Below are 24,912 nucleotides of genomic sequence, written 5' to 3'. Positions count from 1 at the left end.
GCTAGCCCTAGCAGGCTACCCATACCTGTGATGGCAATGCATTGTAGTGGGTGGCAATTTGCAACCTACCTCATTAATATTTACATGCTAGGTTAAATTGCGACTCACTATGATTGGGTATTTTGTGAACCGATCTAGAAGTACATAAATCAGTTCTGAAGAATCTTTACCGGCTGGAAAAATACTGCTCGCAATTTGCAACCACTATTTTGCAATCAGTAAATAGTTCGTATGGCCTAGTATTCCCTGAACCAAGAACAAAGCTCTATGATATTCTAGTGTGTACATTTATATTCTGCAATGGGTTTCAGGACATTAAGGACATAATCAACAATTAATTTTCCCTTGACCCCTCCTACGCCTCATGGCCTCTACTCACTGCTGAGATAGGGAAGCTGCTGAATCAATGATTATCAACGCCCACTATCTCTTGAGGGAGGTTGACAAACTTTGTGTCCTAGTGAAAATGTTTGCACGAACTTGCCCTGTTTGAACTGTTGAAACAGGGTAAACAGCGGGACCGAAGCTCACCCCGCTGCTTCTCATCAATAACAGATTATTAGCCCAGGGAGGACATTAGTTCACAACCCTCTCCTGGAGCCATCCTTACAAGGTAGTGTGGTTGGTCAACAGCCATGAAGTGGTTATCTGTGCTGCTTCTGTGCTCCCAGGTTTTCTCCATTAGAGGGGACCCCTCAACCATCCAAGATGCCAACTGCAGCGACCCCAACGTGTTTGAAGCTGTGAACCTGGCCCTGAAGAAGTACAACGCGGGCAGAAAAGAAGGGAACCAGTTTACCCTGAACAGGATCACTGAAGCTGGCACCACAGTAAGGGCGTTTTGTATCCTTGTGGCATCTTTGCATTCCCTCTGCTGCCAATGGAGGCACACTGTAGCATAGGCGCTACACCCGCTAGACGTTGCAGGTTTGCATCTAAAGAAACAGGGGTATTGCAATGTAATTCTAGCGCTTCCCACCCCTGACAAACCTCCAAAGCGCATTCTATGGGTGAGTAGTTTACACCGAACGTTTTGGACGTATGGGTCAAAGCTCACTGGGATGACAGATGGATAGACCATTTTGTGGGAGAGTAGTTTACTCAGCAGGAGTAATTGCAGCAACTGACAGTAACAGACGTCTACAACTGGTTGCCAAACGAATACATTTAGCTTTTACGAAGGGCCACTGGAATTATGCAGTAGAAGAGGAACAAATTATGCGGGAGAGTTGATAAAAATTATGTAAGGTCCGTTGTGTGGGGTAATATGGCAGAATTTCGTGACAGTATTAGTTCATTCTTTTGTTATTCCCCCCCCCCCTTAACACAAATTAACCGAAAAGTTCGCCTCATTAGTACCAATTTAAAACTCAAACACAGCAATACGCTACTGAGAGGTGATGAGTCAACGTTTGGGAAGGGCCTTCTACTGCATCGCAACAAGCATGGTGCTTTTAGTAACTTTTGATCTTTTTGAGCTAGGAACATTTTTTAAATAAAATCTGCAAAGCAAGTAATGGATTGTGTGGCAAATGTGGCAAATTCATAATTATGCAAATAACGCTATGACGTAGTGTCGCATAATTCCATTGATCCTGCTATCGTGCAGTCACGCATGCATGGGGCACACGTCATACAGGTACACTTGCTCATTAGCAGATAGGCCAACCAACGTCGACCTATTTTCACAAATATACAGGTCCTCGTGCACAGCACCCAACAAATATACAGGCATCAATCCACACAGACCATTAGTCATACATTATGTTTACGTTCTCTAAGTGACAGGCATTACTATTAAATAAAAATACATTTTACTCATTTTACTGAGCTCAGAAGCAAGGATGACTCAATTGGCCTGGATGAGAATCGAATCATGACCTGCATGTCACAGCAGATGTCAACTCACTGAGTTGTGTAGGAGGGGTTACGAGTATAGCTTTTAAACAATTTTAAAAATAATGAAAACTGTAAACGGCAAGAATTAATACAGGGAAAAAGTAAACGGCCATCGCGTCATCAGTGAATATTTCTTTAAAAACGGCTGGTGGAAAAGCAACCTAGTTGTGAATGCTTGTCCAAAAATCAATTTGGTTAAATTTCTTTGCAATTATATTAAAACATTAACTGCATTAATAATTTAACATACTATTGCGCTATAGATCTTGCCAGGGTCGGTTACTCCACCCAGGCTCTCAGCATCTCGCCCAAAAAATCCTGGCATCGGAGTTAAAATAGTAACGTATCGATATAGATCATATTAGAATCACCACAACATTTTGTTATGCATTTATGTTGTAGAAAACAATTCCTTAGATGTGTGACAAGCATTTTGCCTGACTGTTATAGGACTGAGGTTAGAAGGATAAAGTTGCCTGATTTGGTGCCTCTGTTCCTCTTAATTCAGAGGCTTCAATGTCAAACTTGGGGCTACTCTTCCACCTAGTGGTGGACATGGAATAACCTATAAACCTATATAGTTGTTAATGCAGTGCTCTGGGTGCTGGGACCATAAACATAGCAGTATGTCAAACACAGGGCACCCTAGTTAAACATGTGAGCTTCATCACCTGTCCCTTTCTTGAAAAAAGGAGCCACTTGAGTGATTTAAGGATGTTGTGAAGGCAATGATAAAGGCAATAGCAATGATAGTGGGAAAGTGCCCATGTACTAAAAGTGACAGAATCATCATTAAGGTAACTTGATCCTACTGTTAAACCCTACTCTTTTCCTGTCTCAGTCTAGTAGATGGGTTCTACAGCAACTGTAAACAAGAAGTGGAGGAGGAAAGGGCAGTATTGGGCATCTTAAACTTAGGCATACATACTACAGGACCAGATCTTATATTACTCTGGGAGGAAGTCTTACGAGGGCAGAATACGTGTGGGATGCCCCATATAGCCAACTAGCATATGCATGTCTCTGGGATATGCCTGGTGAATGCCACCGACAATGTATTAGCCCTAATGAAGTGTGCCCTGAGACGAGATGGAGTTTGGACTCCATTTAAAGTGGAACAATCTATCTGGAAATGGTGGCCAAAGCAGTTGCTCAGCCAGAATTATTGCATCCAAACATGAAAGGCGGCTCATAGATCCCTGACAGCACTTTTGGAATTAATGTAAATGTGAGGCTAGCAAAGCACCTGGTCCCTATAAAAAATAGTGATGAGTTGTAAGGCGGGTGGCCCCTCCGCTATGGTGGAGGAGCGCTGCCCCACTGCTAAAAGCCAGAAAAATAAAATGATAGTAAAAGTACTATATTTTCTTTTTATTTTTTTTCCGCTTATGGAGGGTGGGGCCAACAATCCTCACGTCACCAGGGGGGAGGAGTAGTGGTGGTGAGCTCTAAGTATGCATGTCAGTTTGACCGGCCATCCACTGCCGGCTAAACTGACATGAGGACTTAGAACTCCCCATCTGAGCTGTATTTTGCAACTGGATAGAGACCAAGCGCAGGCTCCCACTAACTCCCTGAGTGGCATTTTAGCCCGCTCAGGCCAATCCCAGCGCTTTTCTCATGCTGTGTAATAGCATGAGAGAAGCATCTGGATTGGGTACGGGGAGGAGCAGAGAAGCACCAAGGCATCGGGAGCACTGATGCAGATCTGGCAGTGCAGGTGTTTTTTCTATTAATTATTTCTCGAATCCCCCCTCCCCCCACCAGCATCACCCACCGCTCCACGCACTGCCCCCCTGACTGTCCATGGGAGCGGCCACCACTGCAACTGGGAGATGCTACGGCCACCAAGAAAGAAGCTTAATTTTACCAAAAGCAACAAGCTAAGAAAGTTTGTCCAGGAATCTGTCTAGGCCTATTGTTTGGTCCCTAGATGCAGTGGGACACCCAGCCAGAGTAAACAAACAAATTAGGCCCATTCAGTTTTTTTTATGGGCCTGTTGGCTGTTGAGACGAACTTTCCAGGCCTATCCCATAAGGACTGAATAGTTGTGAAGTAAGGCTTGTACGCATGTGTACAAACAGGTGATGTGAGTGAATGACATAACTCATTGTGCTTGTGAGTGGACTGAGGTTCTTGGCTAGAATTCACTATCCAAACCTGAGCCATGTGCTTTCAAAATAAGTTCTCGCAGAGGATTTCATAGCAGTCACTAAAACCTCCAAATTCTGTGCAGAAAGGTCTAGATGTGCAAAGTTATTTCCTCAGAAATCATGCACTCCAGCAGAGCAGTGGTACAAAAGGGTGCAAAACTGTATATTGTAGGTTCCTCCATATTCGGGAGTTATCTTTATTAGGGGAGGTGGGTGGTGTCCACATAAAGCAGAAATCCAGACTTGGTGAGACCAACCTGGAAGCCACCAGAAAGACAAGGCACCCTTGACACCCCATGGTCTTCTAGAGGGCCCTTAGAATCAGAGGAGTTGGATGAAAGGCCTAAAGGAACACCCCTATCCAGTCCAAGGACAGGCTGCTCCCTTTCAAGAGGCAGTGATTTTATTTTGGCTCAATATGCATTCCAGGGTTGTCTCTGGCTGGATATCCTCCCCATTCCTCAAAGATGGTGTTCAGAACTCAATGGGGATTGTTTCACTCAAGCAAAGTATGGAAATCCCGATCTGGCGTTCCTCTTCTGTATTTTGATCCTTATAATGTTGGAAACGAACATCAGAATGCTATGATTCAAGGCACATTCTTACAGAGCTGCTACCAATATCCAGTAAGAGGGTGGCCTCTTGTTTCCTTACATAGAAGAGGACTGTATTGTTTCCTTTATGAATATCACCATTGGCAGGACGTTGTTTAGCTCTATAGCAGATGCTACAAATTTATGAGCTAAGACAAATCTAATTTGTCCCTTAAGACACTGATGGAGAGTTCCCAATATAGTGCTCACTCCCCAAAATCTGAGTCTGTAGTGACTGCGAGCTGTAGTTAGGGTAGAACGAAAAAGAAATCCACCAAGAGGTTGAGTGCATCTGTCCCTATCACAAATATCAAGTCCATAGATGACCAGAATGTGGTGTGTTTCCATAGATCATGTAGCTTCTGGTCTTAATGTTCTGCTAGATGGGTTTGTTGGGAAAGCATATAGAGTTTGGTGGTGGCACCATCCCTATGCAAGACCCTTGAAGACCATTAAATCTTTTGGAACTTTTAAGGTCTTGTTGGTCAACAATGATCCACTTCCTTGGTGAGAATCATTACCTACTCTGGGGAGGGAAGCCTTTTCCCATGCTGTAATGCAAAACAACATATATTGCCCGAGTCCTTTTTGCCAAGCAAAATTTGGCGCAGGTCTCATAAAACTCAAGATCAGAGGGAGGGCTGAGAAACCCCTTTAACAGTGCATGGATAGTACAGTTGACCAGATACAGATATCAGTAAAACTTTTGATGCTACAGAAAGACCTCATACAAGGCCAGAATCTTGTTCATATGTGAGACAGTATTGGACAGAGGTGACCTAGATGGTGGTCACTTCAGAACCTGTAAAGCATAAGTTGTGTTCCTCTATGCAAAAAGAATTATGCATAAGCAGTTATTTGTGTATGGTAGTAGTTATCGATTTGAGTGGGTCTGCTGACTCAGTTCCTGGACCAAATGACCTATATGGTTCCTCTTGACTTTCTAATGCCTAGCCAATAAAAAGGACGTTTTAATTTCCAAATGGAGTTCAAGAAAGTCAATCAATTCGAAGAGTTTGGGGGTCATTTAGAGTTTTGTGGGAGGGAAGAACTGCACTAAATTGGCGATATTCCCACTACGGCAAGCTCTCAGTAAATAAGAGTTCCTATATCCGTGTTTCACATTGCAGCGCACATAGTTGTGTAATAAATCTCAGACAGAAAGGTGACACACATATTCTCCATGCTACAAGATGGGTGCATTGTCTGAAAATTTGTTATCTTGGTCTCCATGATGCATAAATCCACAAAATGTTTGAATGTGGCATGGGGCCCTCAGGGATAAAAAAAACACTGGTAGCAAGTCCACCAACCAATGCTACTGTTATCACATATGTGAGTCTTGCCGGTAGGCCATATAGCCTTATTTTTTAAGTTCAATCATTGTACTGCTTTTTTCTAAACAGCAAACATGTTACAGGATCAACTTCACTTGGACAGATAGTAAGGGAGCATACAAATAGGAGCAGGACTTTAATGAAGGTTCCCTTGCTACCAGACCAAGTGACGTGATGGTGGGATAGCCATTGAGCCTTCAGTATGGACCTGCTTTTGTTTCTATGTGATACGAAGCTTAGATAGCAATGGAGCCTTCACTGTGGCCCTGCTTTTGTTTGTATGTGATACGATGGTTGGATACCCACGGAGCCTTTCACTGTGGCCCTGCTTTTGTTCCTATGTGATACGAAGGATGGATAGCCACGGAGCCTTCACTATGGCCCTGCTTTTGTTTCTATGTGATACGAAGGTTAGATAGCAAAGGAGCATTTCACTGTGGGCCTGTTTTTTGTTCCTATGTAATACGAAGGTTATATAGCAATGGAGCCTTTCACTATGGCCCTGCTTTTGTTTCTATGTGATATGAAGGTTGGATAGCAATGGAGCCTTCACTATAGACCTGATTTTATTTCTTTGTGATACGAAGGTTTGATAGCAAGGGACTCTTCATAATAGTCCTGCTAGAAAGAGATGCAGGTGTATAAAAAAGGCTCCCTCGCTAGCCAGCCATATTTGTCCCACTTGTTTCTGCTGTTTATGGGTCTAGTTGGAGAGGACTGTAGAGGGCCTGAACTATAATTTTCTCATTCGGTACAATTTCAGTAAAGAATATGCACATGCACATGTTTTTCCTCTTTCCAATCAAAATTGTGAAATGTTATCAATTGTTTCATCATGTTGATAGAGTGTATTATAAATGAATCGATAAATTCTTCTGGCAATAAGTATGCTGATCACAACTGATTCACTGGTGAATCGAATTTTTTTATTCTCACTGTCAAAATGAAATTGCTACTGCCAAATAATCTTGTCGACTGATAGGACTTTGTGAGTTGAATGTTAGTATACGCCTCTGGGAATCCTAAACACAGTGAAAGGGAGAAGGCATATGAAAGATGTCTAATGCAGAGATGCTGTAAACAGCAACTCCTAATTTCCCCCCTAAAGTCTGTAAAGGTTAACCAGCACAAACTTGCAAAGAGGCCCCACTTCAATGTAATAAGGGATATGACCAAAGGTGTGAACAAACACAATCTGCTTGCATTAGCACATTCAAGCCAGAAAAGTTGTCTTTACCAGTGTTTGTTTTTCTGTGCATACACAGGCTAGTAATGTATGCGGGGTTTTCTCCACAGGTTGCAGACGAAAATGAGCAACAATACCATGTGGCCTACGAGATCCAAGAAAGCCTATGTGCAGCTGGGGATGGACGCGATTGGCAGTATTGTCAGTTCAGGCCTATCATAGACGCGGTACGTTTTCAGCTGGCCATAGAAAATCACACACACATTGGTTAAACTTGACTTTTGCATGTAATTTGCCTAGTATGTTGGTCACCTTGTGCCCTCAGTTATACTAAAAAAAAATAAAAAAGGAACAATTTCACTTTGCGTAATTTTTTCTATTGAGTCATAAGACCTGGATAAAATGTGATTTGCATCAGAGGAGAAAAATAGAACAGACTAGTTTTGCAATAATTTCCTTGTGTTAAAATACTGAGAAATTGAGGAAACCTGTGCCTATGTTATGCGAAGGTTAATGCTAAAACTACTTAAAACCATAATATAAAAAATTAAAAATAAACTATAAAACTATGTTTGAAGGAAAATCAGTTTGTGTCAGTTTAATCAAGTAAATGCAATCAAGACCAGTGTTGACTATAGATCCTGACAATTTCCTATTGAAATTACACAGCAGATTCAGTCACTGTGTATTATGCATAAACCACTTACCTGCAAATCAATAACGCTCATTGTCCCATTACCGCATCGTAAGACCAAATCTATTGTATTGTATAGCAGGGCACATAAATATTGGCACATAAACAACAAAATCTTTATAGAACTTAAGTTTAAATTAATTCACTAAAACGTTTAGGTATAGAGACTGTGTATATTCACATCGTTTCTAGACAGCACACAAAAATAAAGTACAAAACTTAACAAAATCAAAAACACTTTTTACATATACAATGGTCCAACAAATATATTGCATATAACATCAAAAAATCTCCATCATATAAACACATATACTGCATTAATGATTGGAGAATCACCAGTCCCCTTTGGTTAAAGAGTAACATTTGTACATTTCTTTTCTTTCATTTTATTAATATTGAAACACGTCCTTATACAGGATCCCGTCCATTATTGGGCCTCGCTCTCCTCAACCCTATATGCATGCCAAAGAATTAGACATTCCACGAGGGAACCGCGATTTGTGATGAAGACCTTTCTCTGGGTAAAACTAAAATTGGTGTAGGACACTAACTCTAAGTGAAAACATTAAAAACAAAAAAACTTGAGTCTACTATATATGTAATTGAGTGCCTCACTTCAAAATATGTTGCATGTACCCCACAAGGCCCCTACGTTGGTCGGGGTAAATTCTAAAGTTCTATGGGCATGTGGTCCCCAAAGACTTGTTACACACTGCCCACTGATCAACCCAGCCTGCACCCACTCTGAGGATATTAAAATAAACAGGCACCTTTGTTAGTGTCTGCAGTGTTGACAGCCTTGATTAATAGCTGCCACTTAAGCTCCATCACCCTCACCCCAGTCACTCATCCTTCCTTTTTTAGGTCTGGTCATTGAGACAGCTTTGGCTGTTTTGCCAGATTATTGTTTTTCCAAAAAAATCTTAATTTATAGACCAAGCTTCATCCAGTGGCCTTTAACATTATCATTCACATTTTGCTTTCACCCAAAACAGGTCATATAGCACATTGCAGCCGGTCTTCCCAATTTACCTTTTGGCTCATTTGAGTGACTGCACAAAGCCTGTAAATATTGATCAGCTCCACTAAAAAAAAGTTCTATACTCTTTAGTAGCAAATATGGCCCATTTTTTTAAATATTATTAATTTACATGGTAACTTTACATACATCAATGTATTTCACCTATACTCTACTTAGATGTGGCATTAGCCAAAATCTTTTGATTTTACTAAAATTATATGTAAAAATATTTATTTATAGGGGCTTTATGCCACCTATCTTCATCCATAGGTTTATTATTGAGTCATTCATTTTTTTACACCCACTACAGCATACAGCCTTGGGCAGTGGGTCAGTACACTTTAGGTATTAGCTAACTTCAGTCTGAGTGACAAAATCCTGCTCTTTCACAGGGAATACGTCTGCACAAAAGTAGTTCCATACAATTTCAAGAACTGCTATGGCAAAGTTGCTTCTTTAGACCATAAAACACTTTTGCTTTTTGTCAGTGCTTTTTTAATACATTGACTATGACCTGGTAGCTTCCCTAATAGTAAACTTTTTTTTAAAACCATGACAAAACAAAAACAAGTATTGTAAAAGCCAAAAGATTGGAAGCTCATGTCATACCTATTGGCTTTGCCAATATCTATTGCTGTTACCACTTTTTTCTCTCTGGCATAAAATTTACACAGAGAATAAAAATCTACGGGTAATTGCCAACATTTCAAAAACTTTTAGAACATTTGCAAAATGTCTGAAATCTCGATGCTTAAAAGAACTGTGCTCTTCACAGGAAAGAAATCTGCCTTAAATATCAATAGAGACTAACCCTATTCATTAAGAGTGAAATACTATTTTTATTACAGTTTTATACAGTGCGAACTCAGCCAAGGGCATAGGTGAGCTGTACCTGGGTATGAGATAAACTTTTTCCAGGCACAGGAAGATTAATCGATTTGCTCAGAATCACAGGATGTTGAGCAGAGGCCTAGACTACAAACTGGTTCCACAGTTCAAACCTCTGCAGCTCTCGCTGTATTGCCACACCCCCTCCTCCTCATTAGATAAACCAGATGAACGTGTCCAAAATGTCAGTCTTTCTTAGAATTCCAACACCTGTGCTGCAGACATACACTTCTGGGTCTACCCACACTTTGGCCCAGATTACGACTTCGAAGGATGGAAAAGCCCATCCACCGAAGTCCCACAGTCAGGTTACCACCAGTGCGGTCTCCTTCCCGCAGCCCTTATTACGTGTTTGCCACTGGCACAACCCACAACTTTGACGCCGGCTAATAATAGAGCAGGCGACAATGTTGCGGTGCGTAGGGTACACCAGCACCTGTTGCGCTTTTCACTGTCTGCAAAGCAGGCAGTGAAAAGCACGAAGGGGCTGACCATGGGGGCCCCTGCATTGCAAATGCCAAGTGCATGGGCAGTGCAGGGGCCCCCGTGGGGCACCCTGCACCATGTCTCCACCAGCCTTTATATGGCGGTGTTACCGCCATGTAAAAGCTGGCAGAGAAGGGACTCGTAATCCCCAGGGCAAAGCTGCTTGCAGCGCTGCCCTGGCGGATTAGGACCGCCAGCCCCTCCAGTGGAGAAGTGGCGGTGCTGGCGGTCTGATAATGGCGCTACCATTACGGTCGTAATGTGGGTGTCGGACCCCCACATTGGCCTGGGTCGTAATGAGGCCCTTTATCTCCAAACAGGTAATTGTCCAGACTATGGGCCTGATTTAGATCTTGGCGGATGGGTTACTCTGTCACAAACCTGAGGGTTATTCCGTCCGCCTATTACAATTTCCATAGGATAATAAGGAATCATAATACAGCAGATGGGATATCACAGAGTAACCTAGTCCGCCAAGATCTAAATCACGCCCTATTTCTCACACCAGTCAAGGGTCCTTGACCTGTATGGATAACTGTAGGAAGCAACTAGAAACTCTGCTTCTGATCTTAGATGCTTACTTTCATATCTTTTTTAAAAGTTATGACACTTGGGTAATTTGGACCTAGTAGAGTTAGTAGCAATGTTGCCAAGAGCCCCAAGGGCCCTCGTGCAAGTGATGAAATTAGGTCGCCTGGCTGCTGGCTGGTTAGTAAAATACAGAAATATTTAGGGTTCGGTTGCTCCCACAGTACTCGGGCCCTGGTGCCACTGTGCCTGCTGCACCATTGAGACCTTTGCCCATGCTAGACGTATGCATCTTAACCCATTCATTTTTCTCTTGAAAGAGCCGAGTGCTATCTCGTAGCACGGAGGGAGCCATCCAACACCCTCGGAATGCGCACTGCCTGGAAAGCGGACAAAGTGCATTTCTATGGAGCTGGGCAGGAGGGCCCCCTGCACTGTCCATGCCATGGGCATGGCAGTGCAAGGTCCCCCCTGTGGCCCCCAGCGCTTGTTCCCCGCCAGCTTTTTCATGGTAGTGTAACCGCCATGAAATGGCTGATTACAGCCAGGACCGCCGTCACCCCGTCAGGATCTAGGATCCTGACAGAGACGGCCAAACTCGTAATATGGCGGTCGGACCGCCACAGCAGTCTGACTGCCACCGCAAGGCTGGCAGCCTTGTGACTACCAGCCTCGTAATGAGGCCTTTAGGCTTTTGTGCACGTTTACAATCTTTTGTAATTCACAAAGTAATTTTATGAGTGATATCTTTAAAACTGCTTATCTTTTTAGGTGTGGAGTTTCTGCCAGGAGTGCAGAGACTCCACAGTCATAAAAATACCACTCGTAAAATTCCTTTGTGAATTGTAAAAAAGCATAAACTTACACAAAAGTGAACGTTTACCCTGATTCAGGCCCTTAGAATTTCTGGCATTTGTCTGTGCACTGTCAGTGACCAGGCCAAAGAGGGCATGAAAGAGCTGAAATTGGATCATAAATTCTAAGCTGTTCCTTATCGGGGTCTCCAAAATACATTTGGCCCAGGGTCACCAAAATCCTTAAGATGTCCCTGAGAGGCCAAAGGGTAAAAGGTCAGTCCCCTAACCTCTAATTGCAATGCCAGTCACATATTGGAATCACTGACATAATATCAGATCCAACAATATTGAGTAACAAAAATCTGTGTCAAAAATATAGTTAACAAAAATATTGTTTTCCTATACTTAGAATAATGAAAATATTGAGAAAATATTGTTTCACACTATCATTAACAACATACAAAAATATCATATTTCACTATATATATATATAGATATATATATGTATAGTTTAAATGAGTAAATATGAAATATTTTAACATATATCATTAATAATGTTACTTAAATACATCTCACCAATATTTAATACTATATAAAAATATATACTTATATTAACATATATATGTGATATATGTGTATGTTTATATATAAAACAATTATTACAAATATATATTTTATGTTATTTTAATATTTTTGTTTAACTATTTAAATTTACTACTATAAAAATCACACATATTCACACACACACATACATGTTACAAAAAATATAAAATATTTTAACAAATAAATTCTAAAACATTATATAAATTACTAAACAAATAAAATGAAAATACATTATAAAAATAAGACATTTACAAAAATATAAAAATTTAGAAACAATAATATAAATAAATACTATAATATTAAATTTATAATCAAATATTAAAAAATATATATTTAAACAATATTAGGAAATATATTTAAAGCTGAGAATAATACGTATACTCTTCCCACTCCAGTTCATTTAACAGTGGAGAAAGCGTTAAGCCTTCGGAGGGGTGATAATGTACTATTCCCACTCTAGTCTGTGCATCACTAGGGAAAACGTTGGACTTTGGAGGAGTAAAATTTACTATTCCCACTCCTCTCTGTGCAACACTAGGGAAAGTGTTGGACTTAAGAGGAGTACAATTTACTATTCCCACTCCAGTCTGTGCAACAGTAGGAAATGTGTCTGACTTGGGAGGGGTTAAAATTACCATTCCCGTTCCAGTCTAAGAAGCAGTAGGGAAAGCATGGGACTTTAGAGGGGTAACGTCTACTATTCCCACTCCAGTCTGTGCAAGAGTAGGGAAAGGGCAGGACTTCGGAGGGGTTAAAATTACTATCACCACTCCAGTATAAACAACAGTAGAGAAAGCATTGGACTTCAGAGGGGTAAGAGTTACTATTCCCGCTCCATTCTGTGCAATAGTAGGGAAAGCGTTGGACTTCAGAGGGGTTAAAATGACTATTCCCACTCCAGTCTGTGCAACAGTAGGGGAAGGGCTAGACTTCAGATGGGCTAAAATTACTATTCCCCCTCTAGTCTAAGCAACAGTAGGAAAAGCATTGGACTTTAGAGGAGTAAAGTTTGCAATTCCCACTCAAGTTTGTGCAACAGCAGGACAAGCATTGGAATTAAGAGGGGTAAAATGTACTATTCCCACTCCAGTTTATGTAACAGTAGGGAAAGTGCTGGACTTCAGAGGGGTTACATTTCTATTCCCACCTCAATCTAAGCAACAATAGGGAAAGTGTTGGACTTCGGAGGGATAAGATTTGCTTTTCCCACTTCAATCTAAGCAACAATAGGTAAACTACTTCACTTCCAAGCATATTAATTTAGAAACAATATAAAACTCTTAACATAAAAATTATTACTTAACATAAAATATATTTATATAAAAAAATAAGAAAACAACAAATTTACAAAATTCATAAACAATGTAATAAATCATTACCTATTTCAAAATAATGGTTATTTAATTATTACTTCATTAACCAGCCAACCTAGAAGTCTAGAATCCCATAAATAAAATGATCAAATATAACACAATTTACATAATTGATAATCAATCAAATAACTAATTAATAATTAATTAAACTTCCTACCCAACAACCCACAAAACCGAGCAGCCCACACCTAAAATATAACTAATATATGTAATTATTACACAATTGACATAATTAATAATCAACTAAATACTAAAATTACACATTACTTAATTAATTTCCCATTCTATACCCCTACAAACCTAGCAACACACAACTAAAATATAACTGAAATAATTCAGTATTATATAATGTACATAATTATTAATTACTCCAATAATCAATAATAAATTCATAATTTATTATTAATTAATAATTACTTCGTTAACTTCCCACCCTATTCCCCTAAAAACCCAGCAATCTACACCTAAAATGTAACTAAAATCAATTATTATTGGGCTGCTGGTGGTGCAATAGGCCTGCACATCGAGATGGACTCCCCAGCTGCGGGGATGACTTCTGGCCTGGGCCGTCAGGGCGTGCCCAAAAACCCTATGTGTTACCACCACAGACTACAGGAGCCGGAGCTCTGCCCTGGGGAGCAGGATGCTTTGACCTCGGAGGGTGAGTCCCCCCCATCTTGGGTCTGCCTTCCCTCTGGTTGATGGTGGGGGGCCCCCTGGAGGGCTGCCACATTGCATCCCATCGGACCCTCCTGCGCCACTCTGCCATAGTGGGCGACGCTTGGCCCTGTACTTTCCATCCACTAAATCATCTGGGGCTGAGACTCCACTACTGCACAAGTACATCACTGCAGCCTGGGGCTCCTGGAATTACCTGTGGAGTATTGACTGGGCTGCACCTGGGTTGAAAGGCAATCCGTCCTTGAGGCCTTGAGCGGGGGACTCAGCTTGCACGTGCTGCCTGAGGCAGGCGGACCGGCGGCTCGTGTCTCACCTCATCCCTGTTGGAGTGAACTGACTTCCTGAATCATCTTCTGACTCCTGTGGTGCACCTGTCCTTGGACTGAGATGGGGAGGCCCCCCATGGGCAGGCTGCTAGTGCTGCCTGGTTGCAAGTGGGCCAGTCCCCAACAAACTCACCTTCTGCTAACTTGACTAGGGGCCACTTGATAATCGGACACCGCAAACCTCCTATGCCCACACCAGCACGAACTAAAATTGACTCATACACTGACCCTGTTTGGAGCAATGAGGAAACCACGGGAGCCTCCATGCCCCCGGCCACCACCAGCCCACACTGGACCTACAAACAATCCTCAAAGCGATCCAGTATTCCCATGAGGCAGTGGAAAATAAGGTTGACAGCCTCCGGGTGGACCTCTTGCTGATGCTGCAGGACCTGCGCAGAGCAACTGATAGGGTAAGGGAAGAGGAGACACACAACTTTACGACTGAAGATGAAGTGATCACGCTTAAAAGCCAAGTTTCCAAATTAATGGCCTCTGTCGCAACACTTGATGAGAGGGAAGAAGATGCTGAAGACTGTTCATGGCAGAATAACCTGTGCCTAGTGGCCTTCCTGAGAGACTAGAGGGCTCAGCCCTGGCCGCAACTTTTGATGCTTGGTTCTGCTCCTGGGTCCCAGTGGTCAAACTTTCCAGCATGTTTTTCAGTGAAAGAGCGCATCACTCCCTTGCCCCCAGGCCTCAGGTGGGCCACCCAGTTATAGTGAGGATCCAGAATTTCTATGACCACAACACAATCCTGCATGAGGCTCGGAACCAGCTGGATCTCTGTCATGCGAACTCAAGAGTAATGATATTTCCATAATACGCCAGGGCAGTGCAATAGAGGAGCAGATCCTTTGAGGCAGAGAAACAGAAACTTTGTGCCCTCAATCTTCAATACGTGCTTCTCTTTCCGGCCCGTCTCAAGGTCATCTTCCAATCCTCCACATTTAGTTTGATACATCGGATCAAGCCTGGGACTGGGCCACAAAGAAGCGAGCGTCACAACCCTTAGGCCAAGGAAATCAACAGGGCATGGGGTCGCAGGGAGCTCGGTCGCCACCCCTGACATGCATGTTGAGGAAGAAACAATCTCGCTCACCCAGGCCAAGATCTGCTCAACAGGAGCCAGCTGTCCAGCTAGGCTCCTCCCCCCCCCAGCAGAAGAGGTGCAGATGATGACTGACCTGGATGCAGCCCTCACAGATACTCTGCATCTCTTTTGCTCACTTGATGATGTTCCAGCTTCATCGGAACGACCATCCTGGCGTTGAACTGGGCATATGTAGGAGATGAAATGGCCGGAGAGGACATGAGGCCTAACAAGAGTACCTGTAATGATGACATGGGAGGTGGAATGTACTTGTCCTTGCAGGAAAGCAAAGTTGGCTTATTTATGTGATTTTCCACCATGGCAATCGGAAGCAAGTCAAACTCTTTGTCACTATACCCACCAATGTGGATGCAATATTTGATTACTTTAACACCTGTGCACTGTCAGACATAGCATCCGTCTTAGAAGTGTGACCACTGCCGTTGGGTTCCCCCTGAGTTACTACTCAAGTGTTCTTTTGTTGACTCAATATGCTTTGATTGAGGGCAACAGATGCTTCATGGGAAGAAGTATGGGGAGCGGGATTTGGGGTGGGGTTTCAGTTGGTTGTTCTGGGAATGTTCTTTTTTTTTAATTTTGAGTTTACTTTTCAGATTTTCATTCAGCGAGTCTGCCAATGTGACAATATAGGTATAATACAGATCTGCATTCAGGGCTTCCATCCATGGGCGACTCTTGCCTTTAGGGAATCTCCCAAAGGTTCACATACTATTACACCATATTTCCCCTTGATCACAATGCTTTCTTGGAATATTAACAGCCTTCTAGACTGCATCAAGAGATTGGCTGTCTTACTCTACATTATGAGGTACATGCCAAATGTTGTCCTATTACAGGAAACCTACCTCCTGGGTAACTATAGCTTTTCTAGAAGTTGGAGGGGAGTAGCCCTTCTATTGCATAGATCCATTCCACTGACAGTAACCAAAGTGCATGAGGACCCCCAGGGTGGTATATTGGGGTAGAGGGCTGCATGGCCACAAGACACTACAACTTTGGCTCTTGCTATGTCCCTCCACAACTGCTGCAGCCCACTCTCCAGGTATTTTGTTTCCTTCTGGTGGCACTTCCCCCAGGGACCATCTTGGTGGGAGGAGATTTCAATGTAGTTCCTGACCTGGAGTGGGATACCTCTGCTGATCCCTGCGCTAGCCTGGCAAACTTGTTCGGTGTGTCTATCGACCTGGGCCAATTCTATAGGCCTATGCAATACATGACGTTCTTGGCACCCGTTACTGCACGCATATACCCACCAATCCGCAGCCTACCACAGAGAAGCATGGCTAGACCTGATGTGGCTACATATCTTCTAACGCTGCACTCCACTGAAATACTCCCATGCGGCATATCTGACCACACTCCACTCATAGCGGAATGGGGCACTCAACCGCAGACTCTGCGTACAATTTGGCATTTCAGTGCATGGCACCTGAAGGCTCCTGAGTATGCCGCTTTTGTAGAGAAGGAGATCCAAGCCTTTTTCGAGGCTAATGATAGATCAGTGTTGACAAAGATGACACTTTGGGCAGCGTGTAAACTTTCTGTGAGAGGACTGATCAAGGGATATGTGAGGCGGCAGGAGTTGCTGCAGTGAGAGCAGGTGACCGACATACAAAGTAAGATACTTAGGGCCTCATCGTGAGGCTGGCAGCCACAAGACTCCCAGCCTCGCGGTGGAGGTTGGACTGCTGCAGCTGTGGTTGGTTTCTCTTGAGGAGGCAAAGCAGTGTTGCAGGGTCTCGACCCAAAGAGTCTACAAGGCAGGGGACAAATCTGGTAAACTGATGTATTGGTTGGCAACACAAAATGTCTCCTCCAGGGTGGTGCAAGCCATTAGGGACTTGGTGGGCAGTCTTCAGGAGGACATGCTAGCGATTTGTCAGGTCTTTGCCATAATATACTCTTTAAACATGGCTAGTAACCCCTACTAGGTAGGGAAGTCTATTCTCTGGGATGTCCCATTGCCCTCCATTCCACCCTCCCTGGCCCATGATTTGGACCAACCTTTGACAAAGGAAGACCTCAGGACCCGACGGCTACCCCATTGAGTATTATAAGATTTTCTGTTCCATTTGAACGCCCCACTTGCTGAGCTCCTATGCAGAGGTGATTCAGCAAGGATTACCCCCCGAGCTGAACTGTGCCACCATTGTTGTCATCCCAAAGGAGGTACTGCCTCAAGACCAGTGCTCTTCATGTCGCCCGATCTTGCTTATTAATGCAGGCATTAAGATCTATGCTAAAATTGTGGTGACCCGGCTGGCCCACACCTTATCCCATCTTATTTAACTGGATCAATGTGGTTGCATGCTGGCACACATCATTGCATGCGTCGGGTCCAGGTCGCCCTCTCCCGAGTGCCGGGGCTTGACGACAAGCTGGCTCTCCTCCTCATTGAATTCTGTAAAGCCTTTCGAACGGTCGCTTGGGATTTCTTGGAGGCAGTCTTGCTGCGCTTGGGCCTAGGAATAATTATTCACCTCTTATATCACAACTTCATGGCTCAAGTCTGGGTGAATGGCATACTATCCGCCCCTTTTCCAATCAGGCGAGGGGCACACAAAGTTGCCCCATTTCCCCACTATTGTTTGCCTTTGCTATAGAGCCATTGGCGTACCTCTTGCGCTGTGATGCGCAGATAATGAGATGGAGATGGGGGTAAGGATTTGAAGAGTGTGTGGCACTGTATGCGAACGATGACTTCTTATTCCTTGGGGACTTTCCAGCCTCTGGTCCCTGAACTCTAGAGATTCTTCGTCTCTATGGTGAGGCCTCTGCCTTTCGCATTAATGCAAATAATTCTATCCTAGTGGAGGTGAAAGGGAATGCTGGAGGGCAATGTTGGTGCTCAGACATCCCCAAATGATGAAACACCTTTAAGTACTTAGGAATTCACATATCACACTGATCTGGCCTGGCAGCTTTACTTTCAAAGCCTGACCTTGTCAATGTCCGAAACCTGTGTCGGGGGAATGGCCTGCTGCTCAACCCTATGGGGCGTAACACAATCTTTAAGGTGGTGTGGCTCCCTTGCTACATCTATCTCTTAACAAATTTCCCATTTCCTATACCGCGCAAGTGCTTTCAAACCTTGATGTCTAAACTTACTGCCTTAATATGGGCTCAAGGGTGCCATAGAGTGGCTTTCAACTTGGCGTGGAAATCGCCCTTTAACGGGAAAGGTTGGGAGTGCCAGACATCTATGCATACTACGTAGCCACTCAATTAGTACCCATCAATGAATGGTTCACTGGAGGGTGGGATGAGCCAGATTACCGCGTAGACCTTCACTTGCTGGGATTCGAAGGGCTTCTTGGCCAACTATATGCGGGCCTTGTGTCCCAGGAGATGCCCTCATGCACTCGTGTGGCGACACATTGCTGGAGAGTGGCTATGTGCCTGACTCGATGGGATCGCCGCTTAATGGGACTAACTCCCTTGTGGCAAGGCACATGGCTATAACAGCTCTCTATGCTAAAGGGATTTCACCAGTGGGACCGCATAGGTATTACATACCTGGGAGATATTTACAAAGGAGATAATTTGATGTCCTTCCAGGATTTATAAGAAAAATGTGCTCTAGCAAACACACAATTCTCCAGTTTTCTTCAAATATGACACACTCTAAGGGCACACCTCCCCCCAGACACTCAACTCCCAGTATATAGCCCCCTTGTGGCTAAGATACTAATGGGGCATCTGGGAAAGAAATCAATAACTCAGATTTACCGATCCTTGATTATTCATGCCCTGGATGGCTTTGAATCTCTTTGGTTGAAATAGGTAGGCTGGGTAGGTGAACTAGGTGAACTAGATGACTAGAACAGAACTTGCGGCCTATCTCTCTGCTCCCCTTCCCGGCAAAAGTCATCGAGAAGGCTGTCAACAGACAACTAATCCGCTTCCTCGGGGAGAACTGCACCCTGGACCCTTCCCAATCCGGATTCACCGTCTGCCACCACACCCTATGTTCACACCTCAGCAATGCTGGAATCTGCGACAGAGCCCTGGACTGGGCCACCTCCTTTCTCACCGGCAGAACCCAGAGAGTCCGCCTCCCCCATTCCGCTCGGAGGACACCGTAACCATCTGCGGCATACCCCAGGGTTCATCCCTCAGCCCGACCCTCTTCAACGTCTACATGGCCCGCTCGCTAACATCGCCCGATCCCACAACCTCAACATCATCTCATACGCTGACGACACACCGCTGATCCTCTCCCTCACCAAGCACTCCGCCAAGACCAGCCTCCACAAAGGAATGAAGGCCATTGTTGAATGGATGAAGAGCAGCTGCCTCAAACTCAATTTCGACAAGACGGAAGTCCTCATCTTCAGCTCCACCCCCTACGCACGGGATGAATACTGGTGGCCTTCCACTCTCAGAACCGCTCTGACTCCCACCGACCACACACACAACCTAGGATTCATCTTGGACCCCTCACTATCCATGACCCAGCAAGTCAACACCAACTCCTCCTCCTGCTTCAACACCCTCTGCATGCTCTGAAAGATCTACAAATGGATACCCACCGAAACCAGAAGAACAGTCACACAAGCCCTCGTAAGCAGCAAACTGGACTACGGCAATGCCCTCTATGCAGGAACCACGGCCAAACTCCAGAAGAGGCTGCAATGCATCCAGAACGCCTCCGCACACCTCATCCTGGACATCCCCTGCCACTGCCACATCACAGACCACCTGAGAAACCTGCACTGGCTCCTAGTCAACAAGGGAACCACCTTCAAACTCTTCACCCACGCTAACAAAGCACTGCACAATACCGGACCAGAATACCTCAACAGACGACTCTCCTTCTACACCCCGACACGGGATCTATGCTCTGCCGACCTCACCCTCGCAACCGTCCCACGCGTCCGCAGAACTATAAACGGCGGTAGATCATTCTCGCACCTCGCCGCCAAAATGTGGAACACTTTTCCAACCCACCTGTGCCAGACTAAAGACCTCCTTACCTTCAGGAAACTTCTCAAGACCAGGCTGTTCGAGCAGTAGCAGCACCTCCCCCTCCTCTTCATCTCCCCCCTCCCTTCCTCAGCGCCTTGAGACCCTCACAGGTGAGTAGTGCACTTTTCAAATTCCTGATTGATTGATTGATTGATTGATGATTGGAGGGAGACATGCCTGGCCCCCAGAGAGCAATGCAATATCTGCACACCTGTATATGATGCAGGTTAATTCTTTCCATGCAACTATCTGTCCCAGTCCTGCATTCCACAGATGTTTCCTGATGCCCGTCCTGTGTGTGCATGATGCAGATTTCATGCTGCTGAACTTTTTAACGTGGCGTGGGACTGCTCTGCGTTGCGATCCTTCTGGGATGCAGTGGGATGGGAGATCTCAGAGGTTCTGGGGCACCCAATTGAGTTAACGCTTAGGATAGCATTGCTGGGGCTGATGGAGGAACTGGGAGGTCCACTTGCGGATCGAACTTTTATTGGCATGGCCTGTTTAGTGGCTAAAAGAGACATAGCACACTTGTGGGAGCAGCCTGCACCCTCCCTTGATACCGGTGTGGAGAACTGGTGTTGATTGGTGTGCACAACAAGAAAAGCTGATTTATGAATCTCACGGATGTCCTCAGAAGCATGACAAAGTGTGGGAGAAATGGTGGGATTACCATGGATTATCACTATAGATGGGTTGACACCCTGTGAGGGCCGACATATGTGTTGCTGCAGATCTGGATATTCATTACTCCATACCTGCAATGTGTAGATGGTGCTCGTTATATACAAATGAATAATGTTGGTTATAAAAAAAAAAATGATTATTACATAATTTACATAATGATCAATTAAACCTTTAATAATAAAATGTATTGTTAAGTATTACATAATTAACTTGGCACCCTAGCCCCCTACAAACCCGACAACCCACTATGACACTATAATTCACTATTAACAATTATATTAAAAATTCAAAATCACTTACAAACTATATTAAAACAATTGATAACAATTATACAAACAATAATAACACATAAAATAATACCTGAACTAAAACACATTAAAATATTTAAAAAACAATATTGTTTACAACTATATTATTGAAAACAATATTAACAACAACGACATTCTTGAAAGCGTTCAGGAACCATTAAAACAAGTGGTTTATTGTAAGTGCCAGTCATGAGGTATGGGCTTTTCCACTTCTCCTGCACATGACTAAACAGAACAGTAGTTGTATAATTCCCAACGGAAAGGGTCTGATGTTTTCATTCGTGTTCAGCGAGTGTGGCCAGAGGTCCAGAATTGCATTGGAGAGTCCATTATTGGAGACAGAATTTTTGCCCATTATTTCTCTCTATTAATAAGTATCTAGTGACCTGAAATCTCAGCAAACAGGCTCACAGCTTGGACATTCACAACCAATCAAACAAGAGGAACATATTCATTCAGTGCTGGGAAAACAAAATAAGCTGGAATTGTTTGGGAAACACTTGTCATCTTTGGACTGCCTAGGTGAGTTCTCATTCCTTAGCTGCTGAGTTTTAAGAGACTTTAGTGTGTCTTTGGATTTGCAGCTGAAATGCAGTGAGTACGGCCTCCACTGAGTTTAGTCTGAAGGCACTCTACCCAGGGGCCCTTGCATTACAATATGGGGAGAGGGTGTGTAGCACCCCTGCCAGAGCTTACTTGAGGCCCTGTGGATATCTCTGGGGCCTTGCAATATAATAGGGGTAGGGGACATGTGACCCCATCCCGTGGGACACCGTAGTTTCTTTGCCCACAAGAGCACTATAACTCATGCCATAAAGTAAATATAACTCGCACCCTTGCAATGCACTGCCAACTACCTCACAAATGGATGGACACACACAAAACACACACACAAGCATACTTTCACTAAAAACAAAAAGCCTTGGTTAATGAAAGACCTAAAAAGGAGATGAATCCTTAATCCTTAATTATATCTATAGACTTGAAAAACTAGTTTGGCGAAAAATTACTTTAATAATATTTGAATATTTTGGAAGATAATTTAGCTACCAGACATGCTTTTAAAACTGAGTCACTGAAAACATTACAAAATAAATAACTGAGATCTGGTCACAGGACTTCGAAGGAGAGCAACTTTTATCTGCCTCCTAACACAGGCAAAATTGTTTATAACATTAGGTGAGCATTTGTATCACACTGGATTCTTCCACACAGTCTTCTTCTGCCACCACATTCCACCTGTATGCAGATGACACCAATCTCGGGTCTCTGATCCCTCTGAGATTAAGGATCTAGAGATGATATAGACTCCCTTTATGAATGGAAAAACTAATTTGCCCTCAAATTGAACTCTGAGAAGACTGAGTTTCTCCTTCTTCTTACACAACAGCTCCACACGTCTACTGATGACATAAACCTCTATCCTAGTGAGATCTCCTCAATTATTGTTCGTCATGCAAACATCCCTGTGCTTTATACATGGTGGATGAATCCTTCACATTGCAACCCTATATTACCAAGAAGTTGGGGCTGCCAACTTCATACTCCATCTGCTAAAAAAATTAACTCCATCTGGTCCAAATAAGACTTAAGCACTATTGTTCGGTTGTTCGTCCTACCAATGTTGATAGGAACAATGCTGGACAAAAAGGCGGTTCTCCACACAACTACTTAGCTAATCATGGGTGGTAGCATCACTGATTTGTAAGTCAACCTCCGTGGACCACCTTTAGGTGCTTGCCTCATATTTAATATTTGATGCCTCACATACAAAGTTATACACCAGGATCAACCTTTCTGTCTGAAAAAACAGCTCACCCCCACATCAATACAAGAATTACAGCTGTCTCAATGATTTAAGAAGATCAAAATTATATATCAAGCTTTATCTATATCTGCCTAGAACATGAACATCTGATGGGGATGAAATTTATCTGGGCCTCACAATTTTAGCCTTCCTCATCCTTTCAAAGTTTGCTTTTTAGTTCATCAGGTATGCCCTTTTCCCATTTACAGTCTTCAGAAGCCCCCGCTTCCTATATGCGTTATTGTTATGAATTTCTATTACCCTATGCTCTTTAAGGTGTTCAGTTACCCTGAGGTTTAATTAAAGAATATTTTTCTCATTTTATAATTTCATTTTTTTTCAATTCTGGGGTAGCCCTGCAGCTTCTCAAGCATTATTCTGGCCATTGGCTGCCTCCTGCAGCGAGCTGCATTCATATGATGCAATGCAAGTGGTGTCTATTTTATAAATGAGCTTCAAAACCATTCTAAGCAACCAACCCTTGTGTATGGATGGATGTGCGGGCATGGAAACCCATCTTTTAATGTTTTTTGTTATACCTTACTGTAAACCATTCAAAGATGGCAAGCCATGCAAGTGCATGCAGGAGCATGCAAGAACGGACAACTTTTAATGGTTTTACTAAAGTATAAAAAAACATTTCCAAGGCAGTTGTCCACGCTTCTGCATGCACACATGAACAAGATCAGCCATTGGGTAGTGGTTTAAGTTATACTTCCAAAAACAGGATGGAGATTCATGCATGTGCATTGTCATCCATCTTAAACTGATTTTTGAGAATGTATAACTAAAACTATCAAAAGATGTTTGCCCTTGCATTCACACCCATGCACATGCATGGGCTGTCAACTTTGAACCTTTTTTGCAACAAAAAACAGTAATGGCAAAACCATTAGCTCTGCATCAAAGCTAGTCTTATTGGCTTTGTCTTTGCTTGTTTGCATAGATATTTCACTCCTGTTTTATATCCAATGTGTGCTGGTGCCTAGACTGGCATGGTTCATTCTGTTTAAAAAAAATACATGTGTACATACTAATAATAGATAAAGCATTGTTTTTATACGTATCGCCCTAATGATGGCATTTTTCTGCTAAAAGGCTTCAATGAAGCTCATGTTGTTTTTCTTATTATTTAGGCAACTGGCATATGCAAAGCTCATGTTTATGTCAAGAAAGCACAGAACAGAAGCAGCATCATTTCTCAGCAGTGCAATATTACCAATGGTATGTAACTTTGAATAATGCGGCGATGTTTATACACTCATTGGCAGAATAAATAAGTAGGGCTACTTTATGCATGCAAGTGCATCTTTAGTCATCTGTGAGTTTGTGTGTGGTAGTGTAAAGGGGGAGTGGATGAATGTGAGAATGTGTCATGCCACCTACATGCTGTGGGAGTTCATTTTTTGACCCAAAATCATAAACGAGGTTGGAGCAATACTAGTTCTTTTCCCCAGTGAGC

The 24,912-nt window shown here is 43.2% G+C and overlaps 1 protein-coding gene across 1 annotated transcript in view; it reads left to right on the top strand.

The window, feature by feature from the left end:
- The first annotated feature begins 549 nt into the window (after positions 1-549).
- LOC138265420 (T-kininogen 1-like) overlaps positions 550-24,912 on the top strand; it is a 96,634-nt gene continuing 72,271 nt past the window's right edge. The window contains exons 1-3 of the mRNA XM_069213117.1: positions 550-830; positions 7,280-7,396; positions 24,587-24,674. Of these exons, the coding sequence (XP_069069218.1) occupies positions 636-830; positions 7,280-7,396; positions 24,587-24,674 (400 nt within the window). The 5' untranslated portion in view covers positions 550-635. The remainder of the gene's footprint in view (positions 831-7,279; positions 7,397-24,586; positions 24,675-24,912) is intronic.

This window comes from Pleurodeles waltl, chromosome 11 (genome assembly GCF_031143425.1).
Source record: "Pleurodeles waltl isolate 20211129_DDA chromosome 11, aPleWal1.hap1.20221129, whole genome shotgun sequence".
In the NCBI taxonomy this organism is placed as follows: Eukaryota; Metazoa; Chordata; class Amphibia; order Caudata; family Salamandridae; genus Pleurodeles; species Pleurodeles waltl.
Note: the sequence above shows the minus strand (reverse complement) of the source record. Positions and strands in the feature narration are given on the sequence as shown.